Below are 13,906 nucleotides of genomic sequence, written 5' to 3' on the forward strand. Positions count from 1 at the left end.
ATTTCTCAATAGAAATAGACAAGTAAACTTTTCCGAAGTGCCCTCTATTACACGGAGTTCAAACTACTTTGCAGAAATAAAAAATGAATTGTGATTGATTAGAAGTCGATAATGGCTGATAAACGTATGTTTAAATAAAGACGTAAGCTATAAAGCGTATATTAACATGTAATTTACAAACATAGTCAAAATGTAAAGAATGTCAAATCAACATTAAGATTAACTAACGCGTAAACGTTTTGTTTAGCATAAAATAATATCTACTAATAAACGTCAAACTGCTAACCAATTTTTCTTCGAGTTTTGGTTACTTTACTTGCATTTTGTAGGGAATATTAATTGTATATATCTATCCCAATTCATTCTATTTACTTTTAGATTGATTTAATAAGTCAATGAGTTCATTTCATTTATGCATTTATCTATTATGCATTCCCCTTTTCAGGAAAATTGAGAACGAAAAACGAGAAGCCATTCGAGCAAAACTGATGCAACAATTCGATGTGAAGAAATTAAATGTGAAGGAAAATAAAACAGATGAGTAAGTATTTCACTATTCCTTCATTTTCTAAATATCACTTGAAAAAAATGTATTAATACCGCGCTTTACAAAACCGTTTATTCTATATTGTTGCGAATCCATTCTGAAATCGTACTATCGCTGACCGACACCTCAAGGAGGTCGTATATAATAATGGATGTCACAGTGGATATAAAAAAAAATCGAATTCGCGTTCAAGTTCAATCTACACCATCATGATCATGCAGGCTAGGCGTGCATGCATTAGGCTTCTTTCATTACATTTCTTGTAATTATACCAAGTTGATTTTATGGTACTCTTTAAACAAGGTCTTTCTTCGGTGAAACGTATAGGACATGCTACACCTGGCCTATATAGTCGTGAGGCTGCAGACAGTTGAGATATGATCTCTATGTATTTTATTGTAACTGAGTTGTAAACACTGAGCTGAGATGTCATATTTCTTCTCTTTTTTAAAGATTGAACAAAAGATCCGGGATCAAACAAGCTAAATGCCACTGTAACCTTACGATTGAATGTGACCCTATTGCTCCGATTACAGCCGAATGACGACCTGAATGTTGACCCGAATCGGAACGAATTATGGCAAAAGCGCCGATCTTGAACCGTTACGCCCGAATGATACGAATAAATCAAAATCTACCCAGAATACTCCGAATGTCACAAACTAATTCATTCGAATTCATCCCAAGTGTGGCCCAATAAAAGTTTGCAGCGAATGTTCCCGAATGTAATGGTTGGTTATTATTTTTTTTCTTCCATGTCTCCCCTCATCTTATTTCATTCATTCGTCTTTCTCCTCTTATTTTTATTTTCTTTTCCCCCTCTCTTTTACCTTCTTTAGTTCAGACCTTAAAGCAGATTTTTTTACAGAGAATTTTTAAAAATCAATTTGTAAATAAAAAAAAATAATGAAAGTTCGATTTCCGAGCTGAAAAGATATGTTTTGTATATTGACTTCAAAATTTGACATTTTAAGCTCTATATTGAGCAAGAGATATGTAAATCACCTAAAAGGCATTCGAGCGCATAGTGACGTGAAAGATTAAATAAAAGAAATATTTTTCAAGTTTTTCATATTTTTCCCCTCATCTTATTTTATTCACTCGTCTTCCCCTTTACATGGTTCCCCTTCTTTTTTCTCCTCTGTTTTCACTTCTTTTTCCTTCTTTTTTTTTGCTTCGCCAATACCCATGGACAGTGGCGTACCGTGGGTCACGGCATTGGGGGGGGGGCACCAGCAAAATTTTTGAGTCACTTAGTGAGCGCGCGAAGCGCGCTCAATTGTCAGGTTTACTGACCTAATAGAGACATTTTAAGGAAGCACTTGTAGTCATTGTGATCATGAATAAAAATACGCATCTCAGCAATCAAATAATGCGCGCGCGAAGCGCGAGCTGAAAATTTTTGATATTCAGACTTAAAAAGGGACATTATAATCGATTTTGTAATCATAATACGTACCTGTCTCGCTAAACAATGCGAGCGCGAAGCGCGAGCCGAAATTTTTGTAATGACCCCAAACAGGGAGATCTTAAGGACTATATTTTAGGAATCCCTAAATAGTATACATATCTCACCATAGTCATCTAATGCGAGTGCCAAGCGCTTGCTGATTTTGTTAGAATTACATCTGAACACATAAGCACTTTGAGTAGTCATTGTGTTACGATACTGCAACAAATAACAATTAGATTTTAAAATATAAATTTTAAATTTTCCTTTTTTTTATTACAGGAAATAATTATACATAAATAAAACAAATAATGATCTTACATAAATCTCTTGAAGTGTCCGATGTAAAATCCCGAAGTGATGATACTATATCCAAGTAATAATCCAAATGATAAAATCCCAGTTGACTGGCGAAAATTCACAATGATGGCGATGATGAAACTGATGTTGAAGTCCGATGAATAATAAGAGTCACTGCAACGAGTTGAAATGTCCGTGAAGACGATGTTGATGATGATTAACAGTCAATTTCAGCAATCCATGGGTTGAAGCGTGTTCATTGAACAGGTTGATGATGTTGATGATCTCGATGAGAACTGATAATTTCTCTCTCAAAATAACTGCAAACAGTTCATTGATGGTGGGCATAAACTGCTCTGATCTGATCTGGTGAAGTGATCTCATATGATGTGATGTGATCTCCTGCTCTCATATGATGTGATGATCATCTTGAAAAATCTGCAGCTTTATACTAATTACAAGTGTTCTAGATCATTCTCAAATTTCAACTAATCTACAAGCTTCTAGAATTCACTCTTCTGGAAGCTTCTTTATTTCTAAAACATTCTTGAATGACCTCATTGAAATCAACATGGGTAAACAAAATACCTAAGCCTATTCATTTCCACTACCAATACAATTCTATTGTTTGGCTTTTCCCTATTCAACAATAAAACTCCTTGGCCTTTAAATAGGCAAGGCCTGCATAATAAAAAGACATTCTGGAAAGTTCTTTACAAACATGCTGTGGAATGTACTTGATCATTCTAGGCTATTCTTAAAGAGGAAATAACTAATAGATTAATGTAACTGCTTTCACAATTCTTCTACAATTATTCTTATATATAACACCTCCCCCACCGGGGAAAAGAAAGCTTTACCGTAGTAAAGGTTTCTTTAAGATTACTTTTTTTTTCTTTTAACTGCTCAAAGTCATCTTGATAAATCATTTACAGTTATCGTGTACAAAGATATAGTACTTAACGAACATGTTAAAATAAATGAACATCAAAGATGTTTTCTTCAAATGACACACTTGGTCAAAATCATGAATAATTTCACTTTTTATACTCTTGATAGAGCATCAGCAATTACATTATTCTTTCCCTTTATGTGTACAATTTTCAAAGGGAATGGTTGGAGCATTAGGCTCCATCTATACAGTCTTTGATTCTTTGTTTTGAATTTCTCCAAAAACACAAGAGGATTGTGATCTGTATAGACTGTAATCTCTCCATTGGTTAGATACACCTCAAACTGCTGAAGGGCTAGTACGAGACTCAGGGCCTCTTTTTCAATAGTTGAGTATTTCTTTTGAAACCGATTGAGTTTCTTAGAGAAGTAGTACACTGGTTTTTCGATGCCTTCTTCATCTTCTTGGAGCAATACTGCTCCTACTCCAACATCACATGCATCAATTGCTACTTTGAATGGCTTTGTGAAGTTTGGAGCTGCCAAAACAGGCTCATTCACCAAAATGGCCTTTAATTTCTCAAATGATCTTTGACATTCGTCAGACCAAACATACTTCACTTTTGCCTTCAGCAGGTTTGTCAGAGGACTAACCACTGTACTGAAATTTGGAACAAATTTCCTGTAGAAGCCACTCATACCTAAGAATCTGAGCAATTCTTTCTTAGTTGTGGGAATTGGGAAGTCTAAGATAGCTTGTATCTTGGCTTCTCTTGGTAGCACTTGCCCTTGACCAACCACATGACCAAGATATGTGACCTTTGCCGTGGCAAATTCACTCTTCATCAGATTCACTACTAGATTGGCTTTGTCCAGCCTGTCAAACAGTGCTCGCAAATGATTCAGATGATCATTCCAAGTATCACTGTATACTAGGATGTCGTCTATGTATACGACACAATTGTCAAGTTCGGCAATCACTTGATTTGTCAACCTTTGGAAGGTTGCTGGTGCATTTTTCATTCCAAAAGGCATGACTTTGCATTGAAACAAGCCTTCAGGTGTAACAAAGGCTGATATCTCTTTGGCTCGGTCAGTCAGTGGCACTTGCCAATATCCTTTAAGCAAGTCTATCTTTGTGATATAGGCAGAATTTCCAACCCTATCAATACAATCTTCTAACCTAGGAATTGGATACGAGTCAGTCTTAGTTACTGCATTTACCTTTCGGTAATCAATGCAAAATCTCTGAGAGCCGTCTGGCTTTGGAACCATTACAATGGGAGAACTCCAATTACTCTGACTCGGTTCGATTATGTCATTATCTAACATAAACTGTATTTCCTTGTTCACCATTTCCAACTTGCTTGGATTGAGCCTATAAGGATTCTGTTTGATAGGTCTTGCATCACCTACGTCTACATCATGTACAGTTAAAGGTGTACGACCTGGTTTGTCTTTACATACATTCTCATATTCTCTTAACAGGTCAGATATATCATTTCTTTGATCTTCAGGCAGGTGTTTTAATGCCTCATCCATATTTCCTAACATCTCTGAGTTAAATAACTTTATACCACATGGTTCGTTCTTGGATACATCTGTATAAGACAATTCATTATCTGTCTTTCCATAGCATTCTTCTTCATGAACATCTACATGTTTTTCTTCTTCTTTGACCTGTGTTGTACCTATTGGCTGACTAGCCTCTCGCTCAAAGTATTCTTTCAACATGTTTACATGACAAACTCTTTGAGACTTTCTTCGATCAGGGGTACTGATCACATAGTTGACATCATTCAATTTCTTTTTCACTATGTAGGGATCACTAAACCTAGCTTTCAAGGGCTCACCTTGCAAAGGCAACAACACTAACACTTTGTCTCCAGGCTTGAAACTTCGCTCTTTTGCATTTTTGTCAGCATGAGCTTTCATTTTTCCCTGCGACTCTTTCAAGTGTTCCTTAGCCACATCACAAGCTTTTGAGAGCCTTTCTCTAAACTTTGACACATAGTCTAGAAGGTTTACATCATCATCCTGAACCATAAACCTCTCTTTGATAAGCTTTAGAGGACCCCTAACCTCATGACCATAGACCAATTCAAATGGACTGAAACCTGTGGACTCATTCGGGGAATCCCTAGTTGCAAACAGTAGGAATGAGATCCCTTTATCCCAGTCATCGGGATAGTCTTCACAATAAGCCCTAATCATGGTCTTCAAAGTCTGATGATAGCGTTCTAACGCTCCTTGGGACTGTGGGTGATAAGCAGAGGACTTGATCTGCTTTATTCCCAACTCCTTCATAACTTGCTGAAATATTCCTGACATGAAATTTGACCCTTGATCAGATTGAATTTCCTTCGGCAGACCGTACCTAGTGAAAAACTGCACTAACGCCTGCACCACTGTCTTTGCAGTGATACTTCTCAAAGGTATCGCCTCTGGAAACCGTGTAGACAAGTCCATAATCGTCAGGAGAAATCTGTGACCCGACCTCGTTCTGGGTAAGGGTCCGACACAATCAACAAGAACCCTAGTAAAAGGTTCATCAAATGCAGGAATGGGTATCAATGGAGCAGGCTTGATAGAAGGCTGTGCCTTACCAATAATCTGACATGTGTGACATGTCTTACAGAAATGCACAACATCTTTGTGCATCTTAGGCCAATAGAAATGCCTCATAATTCTATCTTCTGTCTTCCGAATACCGACATGACCTGCCATAGGTAACTCATGAGCCATTTTCAGAATATCTGTGCGGTAACAAGGAGGAACTACAACCTGGTGAATTATACACCAATCTTCATCAGCTGGTCTCCGGGGAGGTCTCCATTTCCTCATCAAAATGTCATCTTTGACATAAAAGCACTCAGCCTCAGAACATGCTTTTTGTGACAAGCTTTTTAATTCTGGGTCTGCCTGTTGTGCCTGTACAAGGGAGGATTTACTAAACAAACTATCATTGTTAGCAACAGAGCCTTCAACACTATCCCCATTCAAATCCTTGAAAAAGGTTTCAGCTAACCAGACATCAGTACTCTCCTCTACATCAGCAGATTCCGCATCATCCTTTTCAGCTCTACGAGTCTGAGACCTAGTAACAACACAATCCGGGAAAATCCCTGGAAAATCTTCCTGCAACAATTCAGTTTCAGCTACCTCAACGGGCTTTTCCAAAACCACTGGAGATGCAACAACTTTATCTCCAGCCAAGTCGTTACCTAACAAGAAATCAACACCTTTCATGGGTAATTCTGGAACGACACCAACAGTCACAGGACCACTAACTAGGTCACACTTTAAGTCGACCTTATGCAAAGGAACCGACATGAAATTTTGGCCAATACCTTGAACTAAGACGTTGGCATTCTCTGAACTCTCCGGAGGAAGAGCCGAATCCCCTGGCACCATCAGGGACTGTGCAGCCCCTGTATCCCTAAGGATCACCACTGACCTACCAGCAGCACCAGTCGAACAAGGGGATACTTCACCATCATGCAAAAAACTTCTAAAAGTTTCATCAACCTGCTTGACTTTATCAGCAAATACAAGAGAAACACTCTCAACATCTTGATTGGGCTCTGATGGAACAAACTCCATCGAGGGAACACTTGTTTGCTTGACAAAACCCATGTCTTTCTTAGTTTTGGTTGGCATTCCAACCAATTTCCAACATGATTTTTCAAATGTCCCGATTTATGACAATGAGTACAAATTTTGGAACTACGACTCTCAGACCTTTTGGTTGATTCTGTGCCCCCACTAGCCTGATTCTTGTTAGTGTCTTTGTCCTTACTTGCATATTTTCCCTCACTAGGTTTATTGTGGGATTCAAATGACCCTTTACCTTTCTTTTTCCAATAATTCTTGAAAGGAGGCCTATCTCCACTACCTTTATGTGTGACCTCAAATTCATCAGCTACTATGGCTGCTTTACTGACTTCAGTAACTCTATGGTCATCTAAGTGAGATTTAATGCCAAAAGGAAGACTCTTTTTGAATTCTTCTAGGAGGACAACTTCCCTAAGGTGAACAAAATCTTTGTCAACTTTCAGTGATCTGTACCACTTATCGAACATCATTTCTTGTTCCCTAGCAAATTCAACATACGTCTGGCCTGTTTGTCTTTGCATGTTCCTAAATTTATGTCTGTACGCTTCTGGTACCAACTCATATGCATTGAGAATTGTTTCTTTTACTGTAGCATAGTCACATGATTGCGTTTCAGAGAGCGAAGAATAGACTTTTGCAGCCTTTCCAACAAAAACACTTTGGAGGAGAAGAGTCCAGTATTCCTCGGGCCAATTCAGTCTCTTGGCCACTTTTTCAAATGACACAAAATATGTATCAACTCCCTCTTCATCAAATTTTGGCACAAGGCGAATGTTTTTCGCCACATCAAAGCCTTGGGGAGATTTATCTTTAGCAGAGTTAGTATTTGCATGAGCTAACTCCATTTCTTTCAACTTTAACTGGTACTCCAATCTCATTTTCTCCATTTCAATGTTTTCTCTGATTCTTTCCTTCTCAAGGTTTTCTTTGATTCTTTCCTTCTCAAGGTTTTCTTTGATTCTTTCCTTTTCCAATTCAATGTTTGCCAGTTGTATCTGAGCATCGTCTGAAATATTGATAGAAGTTTCAGACTCCTCTGTAAGCTTCATGTGACTAGCTAATAAATCAATTATCTCTGCCTTCTTTAAACCTGGGGCTAGAGATACACCCAAACGATCACAAACTGTTATCAAATCATCCTTCTTCAGTGACTTCAAATGATCATATGACAATTCTGTCATTGCAAGAAATTCTTCAACATCAAATGTAGCCATAGTGAATATACACAAATACAAGCACGTAATAACACAGTACAGTATATTCTAGAACTTTCCAAAAATTTCCAAAATGTTTCCAATTCAAATTGAGATTTGTTTCAAATTGACTTTCGTCTCAAATTGGTTTTCGTTTCCAGGAAAAACTGTTTTTAATTTCAAACTGGCTTGTACAAATTTGGTTTCCGTTTCCCGGACAAGCCCCCAAAATTATTTGTTACGATACTGCAACAAATAACAATTAGATTTTAAAATATAAATTTTAAATTTTCCTTTTTTTTATTACAGGAAATAATTATACATAAATAAAACAAATAATGATCTTACATAAATCTCTTGAAGTGTCCGATGTAAAATCCCGAAGTGATGATACTATATCCAAGTAATAATCCAAATGATAAAATCCCAGTTGACTGGCGAAAATTCACAATGATGGCGATGATGAAACTGATGTTGAAGTCCGATGAATAATAAGAGTCACTGCAACGAGTTGAAATGTCCGTGAAGACGATGTTGATGATGATTAACAGTCAATTTCAGCAATCCATGGGTTGAAGCGTGTTCATTGAACAGGTTGATGATGTTGATGATCTCGATGAGAACTGATAATTTCTCTCTCAAAATAACTGCAAACAGTTCATTGATGGTGGGCATAAACTGCTCTGATCTGATCTGGTGAAGTGATCTCATATGATGTGATGTGATCTCCTGCTCTCATATGATGTGATGATCATCTTGAAAAATCTGCAGCTTTATACTAATTACAAGTGTTCTAGATCATTCTCAAATTTCAACTAATCTACAAGCTTCTAGAATTCACTCTTCTGGAAGCTTCTTTATTTCTAAAACATTCTTGAATGACCTCATTGAAATCAACATGGGTAAACAAAATACCTAAGCCTATTCATTTCCACTACCAATACAATTCTATTGTTTGGCTTTTCCCTATTCAACAATAAAACTCCTTGGCCTTTAAATAGGCAAGGCCTGCATAATAAAAAGACATTCTGGAAAGTTCTTTACAAACATGCTGTGGAATGTACTTGATCATTCTAGGCTATTCTTAAAGAGGAAATAACTAATAGATTAATGTAACTGCTTTCACAATTCTTCTACAATTATTCTTATATATAACAATTGTAATCATGATTACCATGCGCATCTCACTCATGAAATATTGCGAGCGCGAAGCGCGAGCTGAAAATTTAGATAATTCAGACCTAAAGCGAGGCATTCTAAGGCTTGCTTGTAGGAATTCACTAAGACCATACGTATTTCACTAACCAAATGATGCGAGCACGAAGCGCGAGCTGAAAATTTTTGATATTCAGATCAGAAAAGGGACATTTTAAGGACTGATTTTAGGAATTCACGGAGAGCAGACTTATCTCACCAATTCACTGATGTGAACGTTATCACGAACAGGAAATGTTTTATAATAAGTCCTTAACATGGGGCAATCATTTCAAGTAGTCATTAAATAAGAAGCATATGTCATACATAAAACAATAATATATTTGGTGTATATTGACTTGAAACGGGAGTTTTCGTACAACAGGTTTATACATCTCTCTAAACAGACAATGCGAGCACCAGGAACAATGACAAAATAGGCCCTGAGCAAATTATGTTTCATAAAGTTATGATAAAAATGTTTCCTATGTAATATAACATAACATGATTATAATGTAATATACCATTATAATGAATAATAATTTCTTCTTTCCCACTACGTTCCTCTTCCTCTCTCCCTCTTTTTTCTCCTTTTCCCCGTTTTTTGGGGGAGGTCAGCCGATTGGGGGGGGGGGGCACGTGCCCCCCATGCCCCCCGTAGTTACGCCACTGCCCATGGATCCGCCTCAGGGACAGTATGGTGTCACGCACGTAAAAAAATCCCCATAGACTTCTGTGTTAAAATGGCACTTTTGAAAAATTCATAAAAAATAAATATGAAATTAGAGGGTGGAATGTTTACCACAATTGGATAGGATATATATCTGACATTCCATATTTGGAAAAATATTGTTAGTCCAGGTATGGATCTTCATTCTTGTCAAAGTCTTTTAAATGATGGATGTATAAGAAATGTGTGGATGTGAAAATATCGCATTAAGTTCGGACTGGGGTACTTTAAGCCAGCCAACATGGGTCAAGTTGAACCATGGTAATTTTTATGGTAATAAGAATGAAAAATAAAAAAACAACCTTGAAATCATTGATATGCAGGCAGAAAGGTGTAAATTCACATGACAGTTCTTTTACTTTTAGAGGATGTGAGCATTTATAGAGAATTAGAAAGTGAAAAGACTTGAAATAAAAAATTAACAGACTGCTACTTCCCGCATACATTTTGTACATAGTTTTTGTGGCTCAACTCACCCCAGAAGGTGGCGCAACTTACCCCACATATGGGACAAGTTGAGCCATTTGACATCGTTTTTTTTTTCAAAGGTCACAATGAATTTCAGTGTAGGGGTACAAAGTTATATATAGGTGAAATTTTTTTCCCAAGAATAAAATTTAAAGGCAAGGTACTTATTTCTACAATATAGTCATATCAATTCTAACATGCAAAATGCAAAAAGTGTCACAACTTACCCCGCCTTCCCCTACCGTAGCCAGCTCATTTTAAAAATAAATTGCTATTTATGAAGATAACTATGAATGGATCAAATTCATCAACTGAAACAGTAAAATAACCCTTATTAGTCCGCCAGTCAAAAAATAGTTCCAAGTCACTTTTATTTGTCTTCCCAATTCGGGCGAAGGAAGTTAAGTAGTTACCATTTCTAGAATCCGTGTTAGATTTTGAATCATATTCATACATTTTTGTCAATCAGCAACATCAAATTGAAAAAAAAATCGATTGGGTTGGGTCGAACGAATATCTTTAGTCCTCCTGATGTAATTAGGCTCGTGGCACCCATGCTCGATTAGAATAGGGTGCCATGAGCCTAATTACATCAGGAGGGCTCAAGATATTCGTTCGACCCAACCCATTCGAATTTTTTTCAATTTGATGTTGCTGATTGACAAAACTGTATGAATATGATTCAAAATCTAACACTGATTCTAGAAATGGTAACTACTGAACTTCCTTCGCCCAAATTGGAAAGATAAATAAGTGACTTGGAACTATTTTTTTGACTGGCGGACTAATTAGGGCTATTTTACTGTTTGAGTCGATGAATTTGATCCATTCATAGTTATCTTCATAAATGGCAATTTATTTTTAAAATGAGGTGGCTACGCTACCCTTTCCTGGTCAGATATGGAATGCCAGATATATATCCTATCCAATGGTAGTAAACATTCCACCCTCTAATTTCACATTTATTTTTTATGAATTTTTCAAAAGTGCCATTTTAACACACAAGTCTATGGGAAATGTTTTACGCGCGTGACACCTATAAGTACTATGGGATATCCCTAGTAGTGGATGGAATTCCTGGCCAAACTCTTCAGTAGCAAACAATTTCTCACTGATATCAATATATTTAGTCATCAAGAGGTGCAAATAATTGATTTTAACACACAAGTCTATGGGGAATGTTTTACGCGCGTGACACCATAGGGAAGTGGGAGGTTCCCATTTCCCTGATTAGAACACGGCTAAAGGGTTTTTTTTGTCCAAGTTCGGGCGATGTACTAGTAATTGATGTCAAAACTGTCAAAATTGAGGGGAATGGGGCGAGTTATACAACGCGTAGTGCGAAACGGATATTGCGGTAATTCAGCCTCAAAAATACAATATTTGAGACATTATTTAGGGCAGGGAATATTGTGACAATTAAAATATAGGCATTTCTATTACTTGTTTTTTATATAGCACGTCTAGGTACTCTGTTTACAGGTTCCTTTTTTGAAAATCCATGTAAGAACAAGCTTTTACAGACAGTGCTTCCCAATTTCTATGCATTAATTTACAGGTCTATTATTTTGCTGACTTGTGTGGTTGGATTTCAATATATAATTATTTTCAAAGATTTTTTTTTCAAGATTCACTGAATGAATCTGAAAGATATTCCTCAAATATACGAATTTCCACATCATGTTCATCAATTGAATTGTGTTTCCGAATGACTACAGATTTTATTCTGTTCTATTTTTTATTTTCTCCCTCTTCTCGAAATACAATGTCTTTGCAACAGGCTCCGTCCTTGCATTAATCTCTATTTGCCATAATTATGTACAGACAAGTTTAAAGAGTGTATAATTATGTACATACACCGCACCGGGACACACTTAACATGCGGGCTTATTACCGGGTATTACGTAAGCGCTCTCTGACTTTCGCTTCATGTGTATTACGTATAAAGCGCTCTCAGACTTTCGCCTGGCCGAGTTATTCAGGGGAAAAAGTAACAATGCAAAAGGCTAGATGTACATACACGCTCTACTACACATGTGTGTGTGTTTTGAGTTTTGTCAGACGTGTATCAATCAGAAATGATTACGTACGTCTGGACCGACCTTTAACGTCACCATCCGAAAGACGTGACCAGGGCTCAAACCTCTGCACCTCTGCATCAATTTGTAACTTCCACACAGCTTGGAATACAGGCGCACGCCACAACGCCAAGTTGTGGTCAGCCTTACCATTGGCATCTTGTCGAGACCCTGGCGGCTGCTTCCCGAGCGAAGCGAGGGATTTCCTAATTCGCAGCCGCCATAGGGCATCGACAAGAGGCTACCTAAGCATGGACCTACTAAAGTAGTAGGTCCATGGACTAACACACGATTCTCACTCACACCAGTCTGTTGTTTCTCTCTTCTTTCCCCTTCGGTAAATTGCCAACTCGTCCACTCACCACACGGTCTATAATGCCATTACGTCCATCAAGATTTCGTCTAACAACCATTTAGTCCATTAATCAGAATCAGAATCATTACCATTTATGATTTTAATCACCATTTCGTCTCGTTACCTTACCATGTAGTTAGTCTATTCCAATTCATTTTCCACAATGTTTAGTTTAATATTAGACCAAATGGTATTTGGACTAAATTGCTATTTGACCAAGCTGGTTGGAATCGCATTGGACTAAATGAAAGTAGACCATGTGGTGAATGGACGAACTGATGGTAAAGCAAATGATAGAAGACAAGTTGGCAATTATTGGACGAACTGGCATTAGACAAATTGTGAATAATAAATCCTCCTCCATGCAGCTTGCTATCCCAAGAGATCGCGATATCCCTCGATAGCGCGCTGGAGGAGGAGGAGGAAAGAGGAGATACCAACGAATCTAGACTACACTCAATCATGGACCTATCCATGACTCAATCAAGACCTACGAATACGAGAATAGATAGGAAGTTGGCACTTCGATTGTATGATGAGTTCGGTCCTCCTTTAAATATATATATACATGTATATTTGTTTCCTCGAGAAATTGATTCGAGACTGATTCCAATTCATTTGAAATTATCTCAGCAACACCGATTGGGGGTCTTTAAATTACACCGATTATTTTATTCTTATTTTTAGCGTTAGAAATGTCTATGAATATGGATTCTATATTTTGAAGTTCAATATCATGTCTTACTTTGTCATTAATATCTTTATATAGAGAGGGAGCAACACCTCCCCCTTACCAACTTTTCGATCTGCAGAAAGTTGTAATTATCAATGTCGAAAATTGGAGGAGACATTGATTGCAACCAGGTCTCTGTGAGGCCATTAATAGGAAATGGAAATGTGTTTAATATGGATTAAAATTCTAGAAAATATTGTTTAAAAAATGTAAGCTTCTTATATTTAAATGTATAAAACTAACATAATTAAAGTAGTCAGTAATATCACTTTGAGCCCCGGGCTTTGAGCTATTTTATGAAAAGCCTTATCAAACTCATTGGCTGTATAATGTTTTTTTACAGGGGGTGAAA

The 13,906-nt window shown here is 37.2% G+C and overlaps 1 protein-coding gene across 1 annotated transcript in view; it reads left to right on the top strand.

The window, feature by feature from the left end:
* The window catches only part of LOC121423623 (sia-alpha-2,3-Gal-beta-1,4-GlcNAc-R:alpha 2,8-sialyltransferase-like), a 48,019-nt gene that overhangs the window by 21,199 nt on the left and 12,914 nt on the right, over positions 1 to 13,906 (top strand). The window contains exon 3 of the mRNA XM_041619013.1: positions 446 to 541. Coding sequence (XP_041474947.1) covers positions 446 to 541 — 96 coding nt within the window. The remainder of the gene's footprint in view (positions 1 to 445; positions 542 to 13,906) is intronic.

Source organism: Lytechinus variegatus, chromosome 11 (assembly GCF_018143015.1).
Source record: "Lytechinus variegatus isolate NC3 chromosome 11, Lvar_3.0, whole genome shotgun sequence".
In the NCBI taxonomy this organism is placed as follows: domain Eukaryota; kingdom Metazoa; phylum Echinodermata; class Echinoidea; order Temnopleuroida; family Toxopneustidae; genus Lytechinus; species Lytechinus variegatus.